At 42.4% G+C, this 24,670-nt stretch overlaps 1 protein-coding gene across 2 annotated transcripts in view; it reads right to left on the bottom strand.

Annotated features, from left to right (window-relative positions):
• Window positions 1–1,274: 1,274 nt before the first annotated feature.
• The window catches only part of NPR3 (natriuretic peptide receptor 3), a 70,402-nt gene continuing 47,006 nt past the window's right edge, over window positions 1,275–24,670 (bottom strand). The window contains exons 4-8 of one of the 2 annotated variants that reach the window (XM_090276191.1): window positions 11,947–12,082; window positions 6,641–6,735; window positions 4,983–5,118; window positions 3,395–3,482; window positions 1,275–2,370 (exon numbers count right to left, since the gene is read on the bottom strand). In XM_090276191.1, the coding sequence (XP_090132317.1) occupies window positions 2,259–2,370; window positions 3,395–3,482; window positions 4,983–5,118; window positions 6,641–6,735; window positions 11,947–12,082 (567 nt within the window). In that variant the 3' untranslated portion in view covers window positions 1,275–2,258. The remainder of the gene's footprint in view (window positions 2,371–3,394; window positions 3,483–4,982; window positions 5,119–6,640; window positions 6,736–11,946; window positions 12,083–24,670) is intronic. The other variant, XM_090276190.1, reaches the window with a different exon arrangement.

Here is a 24,670-nt window from a genome sequence, read left to right on the forward strand (position 1 = left end):
AGAAATAAAAAATATTTGCTCTAAAAATGTTAGCATTAATGGACCTTATAATAGATTATAGAAAGGTTAGAAATGTTTATATCCAAAGAGAGCAGCCAGGTAGTTTTCCCCCCTGAAATAAGCACATAGGCTCAAACTTTACATTTTTTTTTTACAAAGACAACATAAAAGAAAATGAATATCTCTAACATATATGAAAAACATCACTGAAAAATAAAACTTAAAGAGAAATAAGTTCTCAATTTATACAAATAAAATGGATGCAAACCTCCCGTTCTGTTTTCACTTTGAGGATCCTGAACTGTTCAATGCTTTGTTTTCCTGAATATTGCTTCCCACATTCTCTTCTTATATTGGAGTTTCTGCAGCTTGCCTTTCTTGCCTCCTTTTTCCATCTTTTTTTTTTTGAACTCAGTACTTTTTCCTTTGCCTCCAACATGGACACCTACAACCTAGTTTTTTCCGTTGATCACCACTAATTCTTTTATTATGTACTCCAGCTGCCTGAATAACATTTTTAAACCATAAAGGGGGCGTGCCTCATCCAGAAATAATTCATTCACTGGACGAAGTAGGACTGACAAAGGCTGACTCCTCCAGGAAGCGAGCTGGGACCAACTTCCAAGACATGTGGTTTTTACTCATCAGCCTCCGCCGTCACCTGTGGAAACTACAACCTCCACCACTAGAGGAATTGTTCAAACTGCCCTATTTACACATGGTCTTTTATAGGCATCAAGATAACGTTTAAAACTATTTTTCAGATGCTCAAAATCTTATCGAGGACCAAGTGACATAATGCCAAGGTGGTATGCTAATGTAGCAATGACTCATTCTTCCCTCACCATCGATTTTCTCCATAAATCATAAATCAAGTAGCAACCTGAATTTAAACCTATGTGCAGCACACTGGGTGCAACGTAGATATTCAGTAAATACTAAACTTTGTCCCAATTTCTTATATCCACACCCACAGCCACTGTTATACGGATTATTAGTGGGTGATTACAAAACTCTATGGAGTTAACTGAAAGGGAATATAGTAGCTATTTAGATTCCCTCTTTTAACTAAAATCATCACTGTAAATTTTGGTAAAAAGTTATGCATCAGTTTTTTTAATTTATCATCTCTGTGCCAACTGTCAAGTTCTAACCCTATATAAAGTTTTTCTTGAGGAAAAAGGGCTGCCTCCCCTTATAAAATCCTACTTAATTCTGGTAAAGTTCACCCTTGATCCTGAAACTCATTTGGCCAAAATTGGAAGAGGTCTATCCCTAACACAATTTGCATTTAATACAGGTAAATTGATGTACTCATGTAGAGTCTGTAATCTGAATACATTTCTAGGTCTCTGTAGGTAAAACAGCAATTTGCATTGGGGACGGCCAAAGGAATAGGGCGACAGGGTGAAAAAGAGAAGTCTCTTTCATCATTGCTGGTTTGTTGTACATTTTACCCATGTTTTTCAAATATAAGTGAAATTCAACCTTCAAAGTGAAAAAATAGACACATTTTCTAATAGCAAAATAAAAGATTAAAATACTTAAACTAAAATGTTAATGTGAAATAGGATTTTTTACATTTAAAAAAAATGAAACATTTTAGATTTGCTTTTCTTGTATAAATCTTCTTATCTCAGTAATAGTTGCAACTGTCCTGAGCAGCTTTTATGAGACACTGAATAAGACAGATAGGAAATCTTTTTTCAAGATATGAAGTCAGGACCTGAATGTATACATTGGACAGAGCAATCCTCAACTCAAATCGGCCGGCCAGCACTAGAGAAAGGAACTCTGTATTCCTAACCGTGAGATTTTTCATTACATTTTTCCTCTTGTTGGATGTTAAATTCTTTCTAAGAATGTTCTACTTGTAAAAATGCTTTTATTCTAGCTATAAAACATTTCATTTAAAGAACCACATTTTATAGCCTTGTGTGACATGCCCCCAAAAGCCATCAAGATATGGAGACATCAGATTCTCAAAAAATAAATCCAATCACATGCCCTTGAAACCAGATGAATGTTTAACAGAATGACGTGATATTCTTATATTTGTTTGTCATGAGATGAAAGGCTGGGAGGCATATGATGATTAATAATCATTCCTGAGCTTCTAAAGAAATTTTACAATGAAATCACTAAATGCTTAAAAGAATGAGTTCTTCAGGAGCCCCCCCTTCCTGTCCCATTGATATCTTTCATCTCATCAATCTCCTCAAAGAATCTCAGGCCGGAAAAAAAAGGGGGGCTTCCTTTTAAGCCACCGAAAAATGGGATCTGATAGAATCTTCCCTTAATTCGCGATGTTTTCCAACGTTACTTTCTTCTTGCTGGTTTCTCCTCTCAATGGTTATTCTGTATTTCTTCCTGGGTAAAGAGAAAGTGAATGTAGTAATAAAACCTCACTTGGCTACAAAATACTATGGGTTCTCTTACAAAGAATGCCCTCAAGGGACATCTGGGCTTGAGTTGATAAATGAGAAGTGACAGAATATGAAACCCTGGTCAGAGATTAAAGTAGTGTGCCCCAAGGCATTATGCCCTTATTCAAGGAGGAAAATTGGCCTGCTTTCCAGAATGCCATAGAACAAGCCTTCCCCTTCTTCCCTGGGTGCCTGGTGGGTTAAGTCTCGTCTATTCTGCCACAGAAGCTCCCCCGACTCCCAGGATATGCCCTAGATAAAGATCAGATTACATGTACTGTGACCAAAGGAACAGGAATACAATTGTTCCCACAAAGAGTCACATATACCCAGAATTACATTTCCATGCAGAAATGAAGAAATCATGGCCTTATGCCTTAAGAAGAAGCCACAAACCCAACTACCAAAGATTACAAAGGAATGGACCGCCCTCATGGTATGGAACTGTCAGTATCTTGGACACACAGAAATATTACAATTTTACAAGCCTTGGGGCTTAGTCACAGTGGCAACGAAGTGCGTGGGTTCTCCAAACACTGAGCAGAGACCAGCCTGAGAGCGTCGACTGCTTGGAGCTACCTTCTTCTCTTCAGAAGGTGAACCAGGCACCCATTTCTGACCTGGACAAAGCCTGAGAAGCGGGTAATCTACTTCTCCTTTGTCCAAGTTCCCTCTCCACTTACACATTCAGTGGGCAGTAGGAATGCAGGTCAGAATATTTGTCATCAAAGGAGAACAGCAGCTCCGTGGCCCACCGGGGGGCGAAATGTGAACCCCTGCACCTCTCCCTAGCATGCTAGCCCACTGACCACCAAACCAAGGGTCACACCAAAAGATGGGTTTGTTCTTCTAACCGCCATGCTTTTGGGGTAAAAGTAAGATATGGGCAAGCCACAGAAGGATCATGCAAAGGCAAGTGGCAATGGCAGTAACAGAGTGAATTTTAAAACCTATAATAAGGTCCTAACCTGAAAAAGTAGAAAGCCATTAGCAAACCAGCTCCTAGTAAGGCCCCCACAACAATTCCTGTCACCGCTGATTCTTCTAGGCCACCTGCTTAAAAAAGAAACATAGATAATCAGAGTTCATTTTGAGAAACAGTTAGAAATGCCTTTCTGAGTTTTCATTCACTGAGAAGTTTCATTCATTGGAAGGTGTTTCTCAATTTCCCACTTGAGGCAAATTGTCCTTTCTTTTTAAGAGATATTTCTGGGGCAGTCCTGCATTTTTTTCCAAGTGCAAAGCTTAAGAAGCACTTAAGAAAGTAGTAGATGAACAAACACTGCTATAAAGGCACTGAGCTCAATGGGACTAAAACCAGTTCAAGAAGGATTTGAGGAAAACTGGACACTGAAGTTTTCAGATCTTGGTGTTTATAGTCAGAGGACAACTGGACAGACTGCGGCACTAACCCAGCACTTCTTACTTTCGCAGATGGATGGGGACACTTCAGAGTGCTGGAAGATTTTGTGAAAAATTCATTGGGTTAATGTTCTCTTTTTAGAAGTTCTCTCACCAAAGCCAGAGTTTCATGTCAAAATGTCCTACATAGCTTTGTGAAAATGTGAATAACCATTTGAAACAGTCAAGTTCAGTGGTGTCCCAGTTATTATATAAAAATGATAAATAGCTAGCTTGTCTATAAGGAGTTCAGGGTACAGCCTTCAATGCATCATCTTATTTAATTCTCAAAATGGTCTGAAGAGTTGGGTATATTTCCTTCATTTTACATATGGGAAAACAGAGACTTGAAGAGTGAAGGAAAACTGCTAGGGTCACAAAACCAGGTCCAATAACTCCAGAGACTCTGTTCTTTGCACTTACTCTGCCTTACCGCTTCCCACAGTTTGAAGGCTGTTCCCAAAACACAATGTGGACACATACATTAACATAAAGTGACCAATTGGCCTAAAAGGTCCATATTAGCTTTATCCTTCCTCACTGGCTTATAAAAGGGTCTTTCTAAAGCAATGATTTCCAACAATTTTTCTATTTGTAATGACCTTATAAGAACATCCATTTATTTCTATATCTACGACAAGGCTGCTCCTAACAGATTTAACACTTATTTGCCAATTTGTAAATTTGTAGGTGTTTAAGAGGCATCATCTGTTTGGTTCTGAAGGGTCGGAGGATAACTACCAGCTTTGAAAATCAGAAGGAGACTTGCTGCCAGAGATGAATAAGGGCATCTAGTATTTGATGTTCTAATTTTCTCTGAAAGGGCAAACTTAAATACTGAACGTCCTTCACTTACTCACCTCTCCTTGCAAGTCTCATTCTGATCTTTAGTTTCCTTATAGTAAGAGATATAAAAATAGGGAGAACCCTTTTACCAATCTGGAAAAGGATGGAAGAGAAGAAAGACCTAGAAGCTTCTGGTGAATTTGGGACGTCAGTGAGAACTGTTCCCATGGGTTTTCCCACATCAGAAAAAGAAATCTGAACTTCCAGAACGTGAGCTTGTGGACCAACACATGTTTGAAACTGGCATTGCACTGATATTCTAGGTGCTGGAACCCAGCGCAAATTACAGAATTACATCTCTGAACTTACACGATTTGCAGGGAGAGCTGCTTGTGTGCTCCACAATCCTGGCTTCATCTATTCTCAGTTTTAATGGTCCCCAAGGGTATTTGATGTTGGGCCGCATTTCAAAATGACCTTCTTTTCCAAAGTAATCACCGATAACCTATATAAAGGCAAAAAACAACAACAACAATCTGAGAGGTCAAAGTTATCTCTTTCCAAAGCAGGCACAGGGTGGGCTCCCCTATGCTTCACTCTGACCTTAATGGCGTGTTTCTGAGGACTCTGTAGGTCAAGATTTACAGTCGCCCTGTGCTCTTAAGGTGGGCCTAACTTAGGGAGAATGTGGTTTCCTCAAGGCAAGGAAAGTGGTAACTGATACGGGAAAACAAGCATCTGGGAATTCAGGGCTCCTCCCCTAATGATCAGAGAGGCTGCTGCTCCGCCCATTGCCACAGAGCAGTCCACGGGGTCAGCAGCCCAGTCCGCCAATCAGAAAGCCCAGGTTCTCGTTCTCCTGTGGCTGTGAGAGAAGTCAGCTCCGCATACAACTAAAGCGTTCAAGAAAGAGTACTTTTTAAGAACTTCCTGCTGCGCCTCCTCTGGCGGGAAGGCTCTTCCCCATCCTGACTGCAGGGATTACATTCTCCTCACTGATGAATGTACCCTATTTGCACCCCATTTCCAGGCTGAACTCTATTTCACTTGGTTCCTCTGGTTCCTGCAAAAGCAGTACTCTTTCATGCGCAGTTCAAGGTTCTCTTTGGGTTTCTGGTTTAAATGAGGTTTCATCCCATCAGGTTCTCAGGGCCTGCTTCTCTTTTGTCTGGGCACTAGCACAGTGCTGGGGGGAGGTGGGGGGTCCTGCAGCACGTCCACCCCTCTCCCTGGACCAGGCGCAGCTCCTGCTCACAGGCCATTCTGAGTCCCGGTAAAAGGAATTCTAGATAACCCCCCAAGTACAACAGCCAGTGGCATATGCTGAGAACTTCCCAAGGATTTGACACACATGCCCTCCTGGATCCTCATAATGCCCTAGAATAGACCATTAGACGGGAAGACTAGGATATACATGAGATCCAGACCAGTCCTCGTAACGTTATTTCACCTGAACCACTGCATAGTTGTATAATCTTTATTTATATATTTACCATTTAAGGTGACATAGTAGTTTTCTAGGTTTCATATCATCTCGTGCTCAAAATAGTCATGGGAGATCAAGGAAGATATTATGATTTCCACGTAACAGCCAAGGAAACTGAGGCAGAGAGCTCAAACCCCAGTAAGTATCAGGGACTCATCTTTGTGTCCAGGACATTCTTTTCTCTTTGCGACGCTGCCCTGGAACTCCACCATCTTTTGAAATATTAACACATGTCCAGCGTGTAACTTCCCACCAAAAAAAAATTTTTTTCCAATTTTAAAGGAGAAAATAGGCAGTTTCACTTGACCTCTCTCATCCGACGATCCGTCCTGCATCTTAGGAGTGAGGTGGGCTTCGTGGCCGCTTGAAATGTAGGATTTCCCCGCTTGAGATAAACAGGGACCCATTTCCTGAAGTCATGCCTGATACCCTCAACAGGAAGTGAGCCCTCCCTACTTGGAGGCGGCCTCAGGGACAGCTATGTGGATACCAGGACAAACACATTCCTTGGAATCTGAACAGGCAGAAGCCTGGTCCTTACCTCCTGGGTGCCCGCTTCTGTGTCGGTCATGGCAATCACGGAAAAGTCCCCATACCGGTCTCCGTTGGTGTCTATGGACACCTGCCCAGCAATACCTGGAGGACGAGATGAGAGGAGCGCCCAGTTAGTTATTTAAAATACCGCCCACTGCCAACAAAAACAAGAAAATGAGTTGACAGGATTTTTTAAACAGAGTCATGCCACAGGGACGCTCGTCAGACGCCCAGCATTTTTGTTGGCATTTGGAAAGACATTGTAATTTCATCTGTGTCTGCATTCCTAAATTCTTAACATTTCTCCATTTAAAAATGAAAAGAAAAAGAAATAAATGACCTTCTTTAAGAAATTTTTTTTTTTAAAAAAAAGGAGATTAAGGCTAATCCTGAAAGCAGCATGTTTACCCCAGAGATTTCTATTAATTTAAAACAAAACAAACTGCCAAGACAGAGAAGTGGAGGTGTGGCTCATTTCTACACTTGTCAGGGGTTCGCGTTATGACTAGACAAACACCGTAAAAGGAAACCGATTCCGGGCCCAGGACTCAGTGAATGTGTTTTGCTCTGGGTTCCTTTGATGCACAGGAGAGTACAGGGCCTGCCTCAGGGGTCATGGGAGCCCAGAGCTCAGGAAGAGCTCGTCTTTATCCCACTTATGTTCATTCATTGCTTTGTTTTTGTTTGGAGGGAGTTTTTTCCAGTTTTATCAAGATGTAATTGACATACATCACTGTTTGCGTCTCAGGCATACAGCATAAAGTTTTGACTTACATATATTGTGAAATGATTACCACCATAAGTTTAGTTAATATTCATGATCTCATATAGATACAATAAATCATCCAGTGTTTATCCAAACCTTTGCTAGGTGATTACTAAGTGCTGACTACAATGCTGCTGCTGAGGCAAAGATGAATCTGACGTATCCCTCACTCAAGAGCGGGGCAGCCAACAGTAGGGCTTCAGCTCGTTGGCAGAGGGATACCAAGGTTTGCGTCTGGATCCCAGCTTTCTCAGTTACAAGCTGTGTAATCTTGAACAAGGACTCCAGGATATAAGAATCACAATAGTACCTCCCTGCCCTGTGGCTACTGAGGAGATGAAACAGATAAGGCCCTTTCAACACAGGTTTAAGAGAAGTTAACTGTTTTCTCCTATTGTAATCACTGCTGTTGCTATGCTTGGAGTCTAGGAGGGGACATCTGACAGTGCTCACCCCACTCAGAGGAGGAGGACTCAGTGACAAAACTGGTGAAGTCTGTGACCTGGACAAGCAGCCATCAGAGAGTGGGAGTATTTGAGGCAGAAAGGCTAGCCTTGTTAGTATTTACAAATGGACAGAAGCTGGAAGGAAGTGGAGTGGCCCTGAGGTTTTTAGGAGATGTCCTGTGTGCGTGGAAGGGAACCGTGAAATATAGGGCTGGAACAGAGTGGAGCAACCTGCGTGCCCACACGGAGGACCTGTATTTGCTTTGGCTAGCAATGGTGGCTTACAATAGCTAATCCATAAAAGCAAGTAGGTATCATTGGTTGATATTAAATCTCTGTATCATAATTTTATTAACTAATTAATAGAGTTCAAATATCAGCTACATTCTAAGTAACAAAGGCTATTTGTTTTCTGTGATTTCAAACTGTGGTAGAGCTCAGTGTAATTCTTAATTGGTGTTTCCATTGATCTGGTTCTCTCCGGAAGTAAAATGAATGTCTGGGAAAAGCAATCCCAAGGGAAAGTTCCATCCTCAAGTGTGGTTTGGAGAGGGCAAGTATTTGGGTTTACTGTCCTTGGGTTGTGGTTTGAAGGCCCGCCGATTTTTCCAGACTTTGGTCTACTTTGCCAGAAACAGAATGGAGCTACCATTCATCTGAATGTTTTGTCTTCTTAATATAGACTGGTTACAAAGAACACACCTATCTCAAACTTGTTTATCCTTGACAGCCTACACAACTTTTAAGTAATGTCCTTGTTAAAAATATATATTTATCTCCAAACATTTCGCTTATCCAAAATCTTTTTTAATTCTGTTCAGAGGCATTTATGATGGTGTGTTCTGTGTTTTTGCAGAGTATTTTATAAGACAAGGTGGCCCTAGTACTCCAAGACCTCATTACATTTTAAGCTATGACAATTCTGTCGAGAAATGAGGTGCGATCCCTTAGGGTGGCCAATTAGCAAGTGAGACGTCACCGGAGAGTATTGTACATAAGGTACGATTGTCAGGCCGACAGCAAAATTTTCCTATACGTAAGTAATGAGACTTTCCTCTCTCATTTCTATGGGCCTGTAGTGGAGCTCAAGATTTGAGCCACAGATCTATTTACCTTGTCACTCTGACCTCTCACACACAGAGGAAATTTAGCTTCTTCCTTGGCCATGGTTGAGCATTGGTCATAGGTTTCTTGGTAATAAAATCTAAATTTGTCAAACAACATCCCGGGTATTTTTCCCTTGAGAACTTAATGGTCACTTATGGTGACCATTAAAATTAAAATTGTTTTTAATTTTAGAAAGAAAGATTAAATTTTTTTGTAGAGTTCTTTTGTGGGCTACCCTCAGCCTGATTTCTATTTAGCAAATAAAATGAAAACTTACCTTGGCTTCAGTTACCTTTACATTTGGTCAAAGGAGATTCTAAGTTTAAGCTGAACTATACAGTTGATTGTTTTAGAACTCATTTCATATTGCCTGTGTAGACCTGGCCCTAGAATGGAAGATCAAGATGGCCTATGGGCAAATTTAGTCCATGCCCTCTACACAAAAGTAAATTCTAGCCATTGTGGGCACCTGCCCTTCCCTAACAACCTCCCTCAGGTGACCAAGAACAAATGACCACCCCAAATTGTGAGGAACAGTTAAGAACGGGATGTGGCCTACCAAGACTGTGTCCACACACACACCAGCTTCTTGGTATATTGGGCTCGACTTCTGGGAAATTTGACTCTGTCCTAATATGCCCCCTGAATTATCCTACTTGATTTCAGCACTTCAGCTGAAACAGTCAGAGGTCGAGCAAGACAATCCTGGAGGCTTATTTGTTCACATCCGACAATCTGTCTAATGTTAAGCAGATGTCACTCTAGTTCTAAGTAATGTGTGGCATCCACTAAAACCACCAAGGAGAAATGAAATCTACCAATGGTCATCATAGCTATGGCCCGGACAATTCTAAACGGAATGTGACCCCTTTGCACCCCTGTTCATAACTGAGAACAGGATGAGACAATGGACTGGATAGGAGTCCCAACTGAAAAAAAAAAAATGTGTGCCTCAAATCTAGACTTGGTAGTACTTGTTTCCATTTCTGAAAACATCATTGGTTGGATTGCAAATAAATATAGGCCTAACCCAATGCATTAAAGGTTTCAGAGGAAGAGTTAGCATGATGTAGAACTGAAAGGACCCCCGTCAGTCATCAACTAGTCCAACCCCCTCGTGATAGGTGGTGAGAGAAGCCGGAAGGACTGAGGGTGGAGCCAGCGGCTAGAATACAGGTTTTCTGGTGCCGTGATGTGTATTCTATGTCAGTGGTTTTCACATGATACCCATTAGCATACTACAGTTTACTTTCCACATGGCCCCCATAAGGACTGCTTTTAAAAACTCAAGACAGATCATGTCCTTCAAAACCCTCTGTTGGCTTTCCCAAAATCCTTGGCGCAGCTTCCAGGTCCCTGTGATCCAGCCCCCACTACCGCTCTGACCTTGGCTCCTACTACCCTGCCTCTCACATGCTCTACACTCAGGCTTCTCCCACCAGACACACTCAGGGTTTCTGCATCAGCTGCTCCCTCTGGAATGCTCTCTCACAAACATAATTTCTTTCACTTCCTTCAGGTCTCTTCTCAACTGCCACTTATCAGAGAGACCTTCCTTGATCACTCTAATTAAATTAGTAGTCCCACCTGACACTTTCTATCTCCCTACCATGTTTTATTTTATAGCCCCTGAAATGGCATATTTATCAATATTTGTTTATCATCAGTTCCCCCCACTACTATGGAAGTTCATATAATTGCAGAGAATGTCTTTAGTTCACTACTAAATCCTTGGCACCTTGAACAGTGCCTGGGCACACAGTAGGTCCTCAGGAATATTTGGTGGATGAATGAATGAATGAATGAACAAATAGGAAGTTGATACCTGCAGGGCTCCAGCAGCTGGATCATTCTCATGTTGAGTCTCATGTTAATTTTCCTGGAGAGCAGGTGAGGTCAGAGGAAGCCAGCATTCTATACACTGTTAGCAAGAATGTAGGCTGACAGACCTTTCTGGGAGACATCTGGCAATATCTAATGTACTTTGAAAGCCATCGACATACTTCTGGACCCAGATATCACATAACAAGAAAGGTTCCCTGTTAGATATACTCACAAAAATTCATCAACATGTGTAAGATGCTAGTGATAGCATTTTGCCTAATAGCAAAAACTGTAAACAATGAGGTGTCCATCAGTTAGAGATTGGTTAAAGAAATTCTTGCATAGCCATATTATGGTGGAAAAATATGGAACTATCATCAAAAAATGTGCTGAATCTATGAGTGCTCATATGGAAAATTCTTGGCATACAAGTAAAAAAGCTATAATGAAGCATGGCATTCATGGTATGATCCCTTAAACATTTTAGATAAGATATAATAAAAATACATTTGTGCTGGCAGAAGACACAAAATATTTTTAGTCTAAATCATAGGGAATTGTTAATAGTGATCACATTGGGAAGAGGGGACAAGGGCGGGGAGGAAAACTTTCACTTTTCATTTCATACATTCTTATATTGTTTAAATTTTCCAGCCAAGAATAGTCTCATTCTTGTACAATTTTTTAACGTCAACATGGGTTGCTTGAGTAATGAGATGATGGGCCATTTTTGGTGGTGGTTGTTACACTTTGTGTTCTTAAGTAAACCACAGCGAATAGTCATCCTTTTATCTCAGACCACTCGGGTTTAAACAGAGAAATGTATACCTGGGATTTTTCCTGTTAAAACTGATTACAGAACTCTTCACAAACTGATTATTTGCTGTGAATGAGGCTTGTGATGAATTTAATTTTAAGAAGCATGGAGTTGTTGCCCAAAAATCAGGAGACAGGCCACTTCCTATTTCAGAGAGACTCTTTCAAAGCACTTGCACATGCTTTATCTCATTAAATTTGCACAGCAAGCCTGCAGGGTGGGTTGATCTTGACTTATTATCCTGACTTTAGAGCTGAGAGGAGCAAAGTCCCAGAGTTGTAACAGAAACAGAATCAGCAAGAAGCAGTTCACTGGGCTGCAGAGTGTTGTCACCTAATAGACTGAATCCTCACCTTCAAATGTTCTGTTCCAAGTCTGCTGGATAATTTTCCCTCCATCCTTCTTGCTGTAACCAGCTCTGAGTACTTCATGTAAAGCCAGGACGTAGAGGAGAATGGCATCATGGAATCCTTCAACAAACATGTTAACCTGGAAAGGAAACCCCAGTTGGGTGAGACCAAACAGCAAATGACTCATGTTGAGGAATAATATGAGTGAATCAAAATGATTATCAAGTTAGACCCCAGGCCCATAAGCATGGCACAGGTGGACAGGAGAGCCGCTAACAAGAATTATGACATGATTTTCCTGGCTCTGGCTTAGTGAGAAAAATCCTTCCCTGATCTTGGAATTTGGAAAACAGACAAGATTGTACAGAAGTCAAAAAAACTGCACCTGTTGACTAGGTTAAGTATTCCCGGTACATCAGCCTTTGCCCATAGTTCCTTCTGCACATGTGCTTTCCTCCTTCCCCACACTGCTCTCTACCTCAAGCCAACTTGAGTCCAGCCTCCCCCTTGAGGTTTCTCCATCTTCAACAGCCTTTCTGATCTCTCCATGCTCTGAATGTGGAATATGACTAAAAGAAGAGTGAGGATCCATTCATTCATATGCAAATACAATTGAATGCCTACTAGAATGCTAAGGATGCAGAGTGGAGTCCGAGTCACAGGCCATTCCTGCTTGCCCAGCATTCAGGTTCTCTATCCTGTCAACAATAACATCTCAGTTTCTCTTTCTAATTTGTGTTCTGAGTAGCTTCAGTGCACTGAGCACTTCCTAGCTCCACTTCTTGCCATGCTCTGAAGACAGAAATGGAAACATGTCTAAACCAATATTTTTTCCCAGTTGAGTCCTGGATCAAGTAAGGTAGCCCTTGCCCTCAAGAAACTACAGCTTCATGTGAACTTGGGGAAGTCACTTAAATCTCTTTGAGCCTTATTTCCTTTTATAAGAAACATTTGGTAAGTTCTAATATTTAAATCCAGTGTAATGTCCATTGAGTTCCTGGCTGGTTTGGCTCAGTGAATTGAGCGTCGGCCTGCGAGCTAAGTGTCGCTGGTTCTATCTTCCAGTCAGGGCACATCAGAGAAGGAAAACTCTGACTCCAAAAAACCTCCGCTGCCTTGCGGCATACCTCTTCAGGGGAAAGGCTAAGGGAGTAAACCCGACAGAAAATCCGGAGCCGGAGTCCCTAAGGCGGTTCGACGTTGTAGTCAACACCGGCAACTCCTGCGGCGCACCTGAAGCCAAGCTGTATTGACTCCGTCTTTCCCTTGGACCCTTCAGCTGTGAAGAGAGGGGGGGTCTGCTGCATGGGCAACAGCAGACCCTCCATATCACCCTGCCCAGGCTCTGTAGCTTCAGCTTCACTGGAGAGGACACTCCAGCGTCATCGCAAGATGTCGATTCAACACGGGAGGAGACAGATACCGTGTCACTCCCGAGTCGGACTGCACAGCCATTCTCGGCGGTGCAGATAGACTCTTAAGAAGCTACACCATCATCTCTCGAGACGGACGGCTGCCGACGCCAACGACGACGACGAATGTCCATTGAACATGAAATAAGCAAATAGAATCCTGAAACACTGCATAGCTTACATGTTCTGTACAAAAGTACAAAAAAAAAATAAATAAAAAGCCTTCTTATTTCAGGAGAAAGGGCCAAGAATGGAATACCATGCAAGAGAACATACTGGGGGGACCCATGGACAACCACGGTGAGGTTTAGTGAGGGCTTTTCCCTGCCCCACCCCTGGTTCAAATACAAAAACATTCATGGAAGACACAGCTCAATGTCCAGTTGTACTTGGCCTTATCCCACTCACCCCAAAGGATGTTAGTCTTGTTTGTGTCTCAGAAGGAAATATTTCAGGTTTGTCAAAGCCTACTGCTGAGAGGCAGGCTAGAATAATGGTTCTACTCACTACCCAGCTTTGCCACTTTCTAGCTGTGTTTCTGGACGTCTCTGGGTCTCAGCTTTCCCCATCCGGAAAATGAGGGAAATAGTAATACCTATCTTATGGTGTTGCTGTTAGGTTTAAACAAACCAATAGTTATAAAAGATGCCTGACAGAGTCAGTGCTCACTGTCAGTTTTTACTGTTGTTATTGTCTGAAGAGAGAGAATGATAAACCTAGCGATCCTGGGTAGCTTGTATTAATCAACTTACTGGTATAACATGTCTTACACTTAATGGAAACTAAGAATCCTCATTCGTGCTTTGACACCCCAGGTAGTTCTCTTACTTCCACAATGCCCAGCCCTTAATTCCACCCAAGTATGGGTGCAGCCCAGGCTGGCCAATGGCACTGACCCTCTGGGACAAACTGGGGGTAGAAGAGAGTGCTGGTTCACAGGAGAGCTCTGGGTTGGCTACTGGACCCAAAATCTAATCCCAGCCCTCACGTGTTACTTAACCTCTCTAATCTTCCATTTCCTCATTGGTGTAATGGGGGGTTAGTACCTACTCATCTCATAGAGCTCTCCTGGGGATTAAATAAACGAGTGCATGTAAAACATCTAAAACAATTCCTGGGACCATGAAAGCAAATCCTAGGCAATTGCCCTCACTCTTAGCTGTCAAACTTACGTCTCAGTCATTATTTTCTTAGGCAAAGCAGAGTGTGTAGAAATAACATCTACTAGTCAAAGATAATTTTCTGCTGATTCGGCTATGCTAATTCAATTCTCCAAAGGTATATGAAGTTTTCACTTACACCATGAAGTCATCATGGCTTGAGAAAGCATGCATGCTGATGAGTTAATGAGTTTTAATGAGTGAACTTTAGCTGTGTAACTTAATTCTCAGGCAACTAAAAAAATTTTCCAGAACTCTTTCTTCTCTTTGAGAATTGTATAAAAACCATCCTACTACAGAGGAAAGTCACAGAATCACAGAGTCGTGCAATGTGGAAGATTTAAGGTGCTTTAGAAAAGCTCCGGTCTGACCCTCTCCTTATTTTGAAGACCAAAGGAGCACTGCTCGCCCTCAATCTCCCTGTACTCTCTAACGGAGGGCTGTCCCTTTATACTCCTTGTTCCTGGGGAGTCTAAGTTAGCCCCTGCTTCAGTTGCAAAGTACCAGCCGCTGGGCATCAGCTGTCCACCTCTCTTCCTCCTCCTCTTGACTCCTTCTCAGAATCCTCACCCAAGGCCACGATGCTACTGTAGTCTCCCTGAAGCCCTGGACATTTCCCCACCACCAGCCCTCACCTGGCTCTCCCCCTTCCTTCCTTCTTGATGTGCCCTCTGAGCTGCCCCCTCTACAACCCAGGATGGGAAGAATGATGATCTGGCTGAGAAGCACGAACTTGGATTACTTTTGTCCTACCAGATTTATGGTAGAAGAGAATAGATTGCTTCTGAACACATGCCCAGGTCTGAAAACTCATTTTACCTTAATTTGCAAATGGATTGCAGAATTTACTTTCTTTCCTTTTAAAGTAACTAAGTGTCTCCCTCTCCTGCCAAAATTAGCAGGACAGCTGCTGACCCCGACCGAGGTTTGCTGGCACCCCAGTCTGCTGCGGAGGAGGCTTCATAACACCTACCTCATAGGACCTCAAGCCAGAAGCAAAACCCTAGAGACTTCCTTTCTTGAGGAGAACATTCCCACATCCACACGTGTTTTTAAAATGGGAAGAAAGCCCGTTAGCACATTACAGACACTGAAAATTGCAAGTGCAAATTTAAAAGTAAATAAATAAATAAGGGAGAACAAAATCCAGAGTATTATGTTGCCTTTGTAACACTTTCCACTAGACGTCCAGGCGAAAAGGAGCCAGGTTGTCCGGTCCGTCCCTCTGATTTCAGTCCTGGATAACAGATTGTACTGTTGTTACTGAGGACAGGAAGTAGGATTCCCTGTTCTGACCGACGTGTTCTAGTATTTAGCATCATTTCCAGCCAGGAAGCTCTTCCTCACTGTCGGTAGCCATAGTCTTCATTAAATCCCTCAGTACAGCCATGCCCCTGCTACATGCTGACCAAGCAGTTAAAGAGGACAATAAATTCATGAGCCCTGGGAGTTTACAGTCTCAACCAAAGAGAGTTACGGCTCCATAAGGACACACAGATGGACTCTAGGCAAGGCGTGTGCGGTGTGGACCCCCATGAGGGGCAGCCCCAGGGAATCACTGTCCGTGCTGTGTACCACTTAAACAAGAAGGAAGTCATGCGCCATCTTCCACTCATCCTGGAAACTTTGCCAGAACGAGGCAGCACGCTGCCATTGACTCTCCCATCAGTTCATCTCCCTTCTCTTGATTTTTCCTCTGTAGTTGGCCAGAGGCAGACATGTCAAATGAAAGAAAGCCATTTTTGCCTTCAGCCCTTTCTCTCTGGTAGTACTTGTCAGTCACACCTATTTATTCATGTTTTTCTTTAATCTGTGATGGGGAAAGCTAAAGAGAAGTCTTGCATATTTTAACTGAGCACAAAGAGCAGTCATTCACGACATGGCTCCTGTCTGCGACAGGAGTGGAGTCTTTCTCATTTCTCTTTGGGGAGGCAAATTTGTAGAGGAATCCCTCAATGCTTGTGTTCCAAAGAAATAAGCAGGAATGTTGCCTGGCCCGGCTGTTCTGTAGAGTGAAAGTGAACCACACACCAGTCATCTACCTCCCAGGGGGTTGGGGTGTCTGAGAAGGCCTTCAAAGCTCTCACACAGAGGCCGTGGGGAGAAAGCTGCCAAAGGTAAATGCAAGACTAGGCTGCCCCAGGGTCTTGCTTGCAGTATTTACATGAACTCAAGCGTATCACCAGGTGGCTCTATCTTCCTTCCCATACACCATGACTCCCAGTACAAATAAGGAAAAAGGAGAGTGATGTGCAGCACATCTCAAGAGTGTTTTGAAAGCACATGACTCTTAACCTCCCATTGAATTGAAGACAAGATGGAAGGGAGGGAAATTTTGATGGCAGGACGGTAAGAGCAGAGATGGGTTCAGGACCTGCCCTTCCCCGTCACAGCAGAAACAATGGCAACAGCAGCATCTTGTCTAATTAGTGGCAAGACCCTGAAAATGAACCTTGTCCTCTCCTCCTAAGCCACTGGAGATGGTGGCCAACAGAAGAAGGTGGCCCAGACATGCAGCATGGGTAGGCCAAAAGTTAAAGAATATTATGCATTTGATGAACACTGGTGCACGTGACATCCATACAATAAAAGTATAGATACTATCTGTTTTCATTCCATTTTCTTTTGAATCATAAAATTTTATATCTGCAATTTAGAGTAACAGCAGGAACTCCATAAATCAAGTGACATCACAACCTCAACATCAAAAAAGGGGGTTCTTACTCTTGCTGACAGACACTGTAATGTTAGTTCTTCTATACTGGGCCTGCCTTCATGCAATTCCCCCCTTGTTCGCTTACTGATTTCTTTTAACCTTGAAGAGAATGAAGTTGAAAGTCTTCCTCCTTATCCTGGTTGAACTCTGAGGAAATACAAAGGGGAAGTGTCTTACTAAGAGTTAGACAGCAGGTCAGGGAGAGAGCCAGGGTCCAGCTCTGTGCGTGACCAACGCATCTCCATTCCATCTAGCAGACATCTTTCTCCCTTACTTGGAATGGGGGCTTGCCCTAACTTGCCCAAATAACTGTCTCCCCCCTGAGCTCAGCTCTAGCCCTGTAGCAATGTCCTAGACTGACAAATTAACTCAGATCCTATAAGTTGAAGTGTGGCCACCAGTGGATAGAGGCAGATTTTTTCTCTCTCTCATCATCTGAAATAAAATGGATCATTAAACAGATGCAGTCCTAGAAAGATCATTCATTCAAGTATGGCCTCTCATTCATCCTCTCTACTACAGCAAGAGGCTGCCCCTTTAATGGATGGAACAGCAGTGCTGAGCACAGGGGCCGCATATGGCATCCATTTACGCTAGCAAACCAGCAAGGAAAGCTGCAGGGCCTGCCTCTGAGGACAAACGAGGTAGAGCACAACTCCATGCAACTAGACTCTTGGAATTGGTGGGTGTGGCGCACATGCAAATGAGAATGACTTTCTCCCGATGCTCACACAGGAAATTCTGTTACATGCAGTCATCTGATATATTTGTCTCCTAATGCGTCACATACACACATTAGATACAGATACTTTCCATCACCATCACTCTTGAAGGGTTAGCTGAGAAATGCACATACTTAATGACATAATCACCCCAGCTTTCAGGTGATCAAGTGAGCAGTGTCTGTCCTTGGCACTGATGCCCAACCAGGTGTGCCCTTGGAAAGCTTAGTGACCGAGTAGTCTGCACACACACCAGCCTCCCCCGCAAGGGTCTTCATTCCTGTCAGTCATGATGTTGAGGCGAGTGAACACCTGACTCAAGAACCAATGGGAGAGGGGCAGAGGCAGACCAGGAAGCTTGTGCTCTGCAGCACTCCCTGCTGGGCGGTGAGGCAGACCCAGGACAGGAAGAGGGGTGAGCCAGTCAAGGGGAGACGGAGACAGGGAAGCACAGGAGGACAACTTCTGGACTCGGGGTTTCTAAAAGGCAAAAATCAGAAGGAGCATGTAAATTCTAGCTCATCCCTTTAATCCAGTCCTGAGAACTTCCCATAGTAACCCCTGAATTTCTTGAGTCACCAGGAGAGGTGATAACAAGGAAGAAATGAATGAATATTCAGACACGGGATAAGGGTGACCTTTTACCATTTTCGTTTTACATCTTAAAATGAAACCTCTCCCTTTCTATTTAAGGAATTTAAAGGTGTGGTAAAGACTGAGCTAAGACCCAGAACCCCAACTCCTAGTTCAAGCATTATTGATTTATCCACTCCCCGTGAACAGTCAGCAGCCCAATTTCTCTCAATTCATAAGTCAGAGTTCCCCAAGTTGTATTCCATAGAGCAAAAGCATTCCTTAAAATGTTAACAGATGTTCTAGAAATACCAGCATTCTGATTAAACAGGTTTACAAACCGCTAGGTTGCATAAAGTCAAGCAGTTCTCTTTACTTCCAGGTAATAATTGTGATAGCTAACTTTTCCTGAGAAGCTCCTATATTCCAGGAGCTTAACTAAATAAAATTTAAGTTCCATTGCATTTAGTGCTTGCAAAACTTTCACAGGTGGGTACTGTTACCATCCTATGAGAGGGACTGACTAACATCTTAACAGAAAGCAGAGAGCTTGGTCAGTGGATGGAGTCAAAACTCCAGAAAATGTTGGATGGGCAAGTTCTTAAGTAGGGCTTCAAACCAGGCTTGCCTACTAATGTCCTTTATCATGCCGACACATATGTTCTGCCAGCTAATGTGGGAAAGCAGCTTTGTGCTCTGTCTTCTGTTTTTAATTGGTCAATACTTGGGTAGCTCTACAAGTTGAATGTGTGGGCTGGAAAGGCCACTGAGAGCCTATAAAAGAATATGAAGATTGACAATGTCCTTCAGGTGGGGGGGGAGGGACAGAACCCACACCTGGAGAGGGAATGAGAGGGCAGAAGAAGAGAGGAGGGGAGGGGACATGAGGGAACAAGCTAATTGTAACTCATCTCTGAAGCAAATCTGGAAGCCCGCGGCTAACACAGCATGGCTCAGATCAAGTGCATCGGGATTTCTGAAAAGTCATGGGCTCAGCTAAAGTTGACCCTGCTTCAGCTGTGAATAAAAAGGCCTACTATGCCAAAGGAGCACCCAAACAAGCTGCATGTGGAAGATGAGGGTCCTACTTCAAAGACCAGCCTGCTCCAAGCATATCAGCAACCAGGCCAGATAATAAAAACCTACTGATCTAATGTTTTCTGACTAGCACTCAATATGAAATATAATGAGCTTGGTTTTGGAGGGTCTTTATTCTATATGGTCTTGATTCTTGATAATAATAATAACCTTGACAAATAATAATAAATGTAGCAAAGCTTCATTTACCCTGTCTCATTGGAGGGGTAGGCGGGAGGATGTTTCATATAAGCAAATATTCCAGATTTTTTTAGGTTTTTTTCTCCAAGTACCAAAACTCTTTGAATATAAACAGCTTTGATGAAAACACTTCGAAAATCGACCACATACTTCCCTGCCTCGGTAACAGAAATATGCTGAATGTGATACTAACTTCCCTTAGCAGAAAATCCGGAGCCGGAGTCCCTAAGGCGGTTTGACGTTGTAGTCAACACCGGCAACTCCTGCGGCGCACCTGAACCCAAGCTGTATCGACTCCGTCTTTCCCTTGGACCCTTCAGCTGCGAAGAGAGGGGGGGTCTGCTGCATGGGCAACAGCAGACCCTCCATATCACCCTGCCCAGGCTCTGTAGCTTCAGCTTCACTGGAGAGGACACTCCAGCGTCATCGCAAGATGTCGATTCAACACGGGAGGAGACAGATGCTACCATGTCACTCCCGAGTCGGACTGCACAGCTATTCTCGGCGGTGCAGATGGACTCTTAAGAAGCTACACCATCGTCTCTTGAGACGGACGGCTGCCGACGACGACGACGATACTAACTTATCGTGACCCTCTCTATGTAGGCTATGACAATGAACAGTCCGGTAGCCTCTACCACAGCTGGAGCGGACTGTGCTATTTGCACAATGCTGACACCAGGCTTGTGTGTTTCTGGATACTCTCTCTTCTTCCATGCTGACGGAACATGGGCTGGGGCCCACCTTCCCTCCTGAAATGCTTCTCTCCCTTGGAGGCTGATTTTTCTGCATCTCTTCATCCAGCCTTCTCCACTGGTGACCTCCAGGGTTCTCAACAGCTAAAAAATTAAGTCTAAATACTTACTTCCGGATGGTGAAGAACACTCTTCAATACTAGCCAGCAATGAACTCTATGCCTTACTCCTTACGGAAGCTCTTGGATTCTCCTAATGTGGGAGGAGGTACCTTGACACATTTGCCCCTGGGCTTGGAACGCTCTCCCCAGGGGAGGCCCTGTCTCATCCCAAGCAAACTCCTGCCCAACTTTGCTGGATATTCATTCTCAGGTCACCCCCTCCAGATCCACCTTTCACCCTTCTCCAGTCAGCTCTGTGCCCTGGAAGATTGACCCATGTGGACACATCACCTGGGCGCCCTTGTCCTCTGGCTTCTGGTTGGATTCAGCAGGAGATAGAGGTCAGGATGTCAGGGGCTGCCCTCCTCCACCAGATGCCACAGGTGGCTCTCCCCACTGCCACAGGCCCTGCCGGTCCTAGTAACGCCCCCTCCTTCTTGCCCCTTCTGAGCTAGGGGTGGTAACAGCTTCCCACTTCTGAAGGCCCTGGGGTCCTTTGCCACCTTTCGGTGATTTTCCTTAACTGTGCACACGTCTTTGTAATAGTACCTTTATTCGGTTCTCTTTCCTTTCCTCTCCATGTGTCTTCTGTTTTCTCCCCGGGCCCAAACGGATACATCCACCTTCTGTGAGCCACTCTGACTTGCTCCTGCTGGAGCCTCCCCTGAGCCACCTCACCCCTCCTGTCTTCCGTGTTACACTTTGTGCAAACGAGTACGTTTTCCCTCACAGGTCTATTTGACCTGCATATTTTGACGCCCCCCACCAAGCTCCTTGATGTGCAAGCCACATGGTAGGTGTGTTAGTTTCCTCAGGACCTAGCCCTGCCTCTAATTTGGTGACTGCACTCACTCAAGTTGACTACTGTCACCTGTCACTACCTGCTACTCCCACTGTGCCTGCCTCTAGTATGTCATCTTCCTCTCTTGTCTTGCCACTACTAGTGTTCTGCAAACTGGGGAAGAAATAGCAACACAGCTGTCCTTAAAATGGGTAAATAGATTCTGAGTGAGGATCTGAGAGATTCCCCTGTGACAAAATTGATAGGTTATATGTCCATTTTAACTGCTCAAAGGCCTTTTTCACATTCTTCCTTACTCTTAACTGGGTCTCACAAAGTTGAGATTACCATAAAAATTGGTTCAGCAGCTACAGCTAAGGGAAAGACTTCTAAGGTTCAACACCCATACGGATGCTCATAATGAACCTAACAGTATAATTCACAACCAGTGAATGGGTGAACTTATTTTTTTTAATCTTTACCCAGGTTTGCTACAAAAAAAAACAAATAAAACTAAATATCTTCTCCCTCACAAGAAACTTAATTCCTTACATTCTGAATGCTGTTTATTGATGAAATTAAGAAATTATTAGAAACTTTCAGGTGTGATAAAAGTATTATAATTATTTTTTAAAGAAAGTTCTAGTAAGTAATGGAGGAGTTTATATCAGTTTACCTTTCTTCAAAAATTGTATACTCTGGACAAAATATTTTTAAAAGAACTAACTGAAGTCACTGGAAAGTGACCAAAAGCAGGCAGAAACTGGAAGAGATCTGGTCCTTGAAAGAAGGGTCCATATTCCCTGAGAACTAAATGTAAATGGCCTTTCTTTGGATGGCACTCCTAATCCAGGAGGCATGGGGGCAGCTAGAACTGAAGCAGAAAGTCACAGGCTTCTGGGCTTTAGAGCGCAGAGCCGATCCTGAGGCCGCACAAAGAGGAAGCAAGTCCTGGGGAGAGGAGAGCCACAAAGGCGGGCATGCCTAGCCTGTCCATAAACCTCTTCTGTCCTTGGTTGGCTCCTGATTTGCACGGGCACAGGGCTGACCCCAAGGCACCCAGTAGAAAGCAGCCCTGGAAGGCTGAAGAAGCTGAGGAGCATGTGGACCACCGCCTTTGCTCCGGAGAGAGTCTGGAGCCTGAATACCACCCAGCTAGAGAAACTTGGGAAATACCTCAGCCTTCCCAGTAAAACTCTATATAGGCCACACCTTAGGGGTAAAGACTATGTCCAAAGATGAAAGCGTCATCCTAAGACTAAAAGCAAATCAAAGTAGAGTCACTTTCTTTCTTCTTAAAAATAAAATAAAATAAAAGCATACTTCCAAAAATTCAAAATGGCTAGTCAATAAAACTGCCCACTAGAATAAAATTTACTCTTCAGAGGAACATAAGTGAAAACAATCACTATAAAATATCACCCACAGCATCCAGAACAAAATCAAAATTTACAAAAACTAGACACATAGGAGCAGGGGAGGTGATCTATAGTCAATAAAGAATAGTAAATAGAAAGTTCTCCTGATATTATCCAAATATTGGGATTAACAGATAAGGACTTTAAAGCAGCTAATGGAAATATGTTCAAGAACTTAAAAGAAAAGATGGCCAAAGAGAAGGATTAAGTGGGGAATCTTAGCAGAGAAATGGAAGTTATAAAGAAAAATAGCAGAGATATTCCAGGACTGGAAATTATAATATTGAAAAAAGAAATATTCACTAGATGGGTTTAAAAGCAGATGGAGCCCATGATCTTAAAGACATATCAATATCCCTCTCTAAAGAACAAAATTAATATAGACAAACCAATTGTATTTTTGTATACTACTAACAAACCACTGGGAAATGAATTTTTATTCTGCTTACAAAAGTATCAAAAAGATATAAAATTATTATCAATAAATTTAATCAAAGATATATAGGACTGCCACATAGAAAACTAAAAACATTACTGAGAAAAATTAAAGAAGACTCAAATATATGGAGACGTTTCCTGTATTCATGAATTGAATAGTTTTAAGATGTCCATTTTTCCCCTAATTAGTTTATGGTTCCATATAATCCATATCAAAAATCCCAGGAGTTTTTTTTTTTTTTTTTTTAGAAATTGACAAGTTGATTCTAAAATTTATATCAAAAAAGAAGAACTCAAAATAGGCAAAACTTTCTTAAAAGAGAAGAACAAATTATGGGACTCATCTTACCAGATTTCAAGATTTACTGTAAAGCTACATTATTCAAAACACTATGAAATGAGTATAAGGATAGACAGACAGATCAGTGAAACAGTAAAGAGTCCAAAATCCATACTTACATAGTCATCTGAGTTTGAAAAGGCATTTGATCAATTCAATGGGAAAACAAAGTACTTTCCACATATGATAGGACAAATTGATTAAAATATAAGAAAAACTTAAACTTCGATTCCTACCTCTCAGCACATGCAAAAATTAATTTGAGATGGATCACAGATCTAAATATACAGCTATCTATAAATCTGTGAAAGAAAACAGGAGAATATTTGTGTCTTTGAAGTTGGCAAATTTTTCCTAAAGAGAATACAAAAAAAAAAACAAAAAAAAACATTAAAGATGCTTAAAAAGATTTTATCAACATTTAAAACTTGCTTATCAGAAAACACCATTAAAAATATAAAAAAGCAAATGAAAGACTGAAAGTATTTATTTTACATATGTATGACATAACTAGAATATTTTTAAAGAATTCCTTAAATCAATAACAAAAAAAAGATAAATAACCCAGTTTTAAAATGGCAAAATATTTTAGCAGTGAAACCATAAAAGTGAAGTAGCCAACAAACACATAAACAGGGGGTTAAAGGTCACTAGTCCCTGGGAGAATGCAATTTAAAAGCATAATGCAATACCATTTTACATTCATCAGAATCACTAATATTAAAAATCTGATGACACCAAATGCAGATGAGATGGTAGAACTGTAACCCTCATACATTGCTGGTAGGAATGTAAAACAAGACTACTCCGGCAGTTTCTTACAAAGTTAAACATACATCTGCGCTACAGCCCAGCAATTCCATTCCTAAGTCTTCATGCGAACAATAGAAATGAAAACATATGCCCAGTCTAAGACTTACACCAGAATGCTTACTGTGCCTTTAGTCATAATAGTCCCAAACTGAGGTGGCGGTGGAGCGGGCAGGGGGAGGAGTCCATCAACAGAAAAATAAATAAGCAAATTATGGTATAT

Source organism: Furipterus horrens, unplaced genomic scaffold (assembly GCF_987537825.1).
Source record: "Furipterus horrens unplaced genomic scaffold, mFurHor1.1.pri manual_scaffold_5, whole genome shotgun sequence".
Taxonomy (NCBI): domain Eukaryota; kingdom Metazoa; phylum Chordata; class Mammalia; order Chiroptera; family Furipteridae; genus Furipterus; species Furipterus horrens.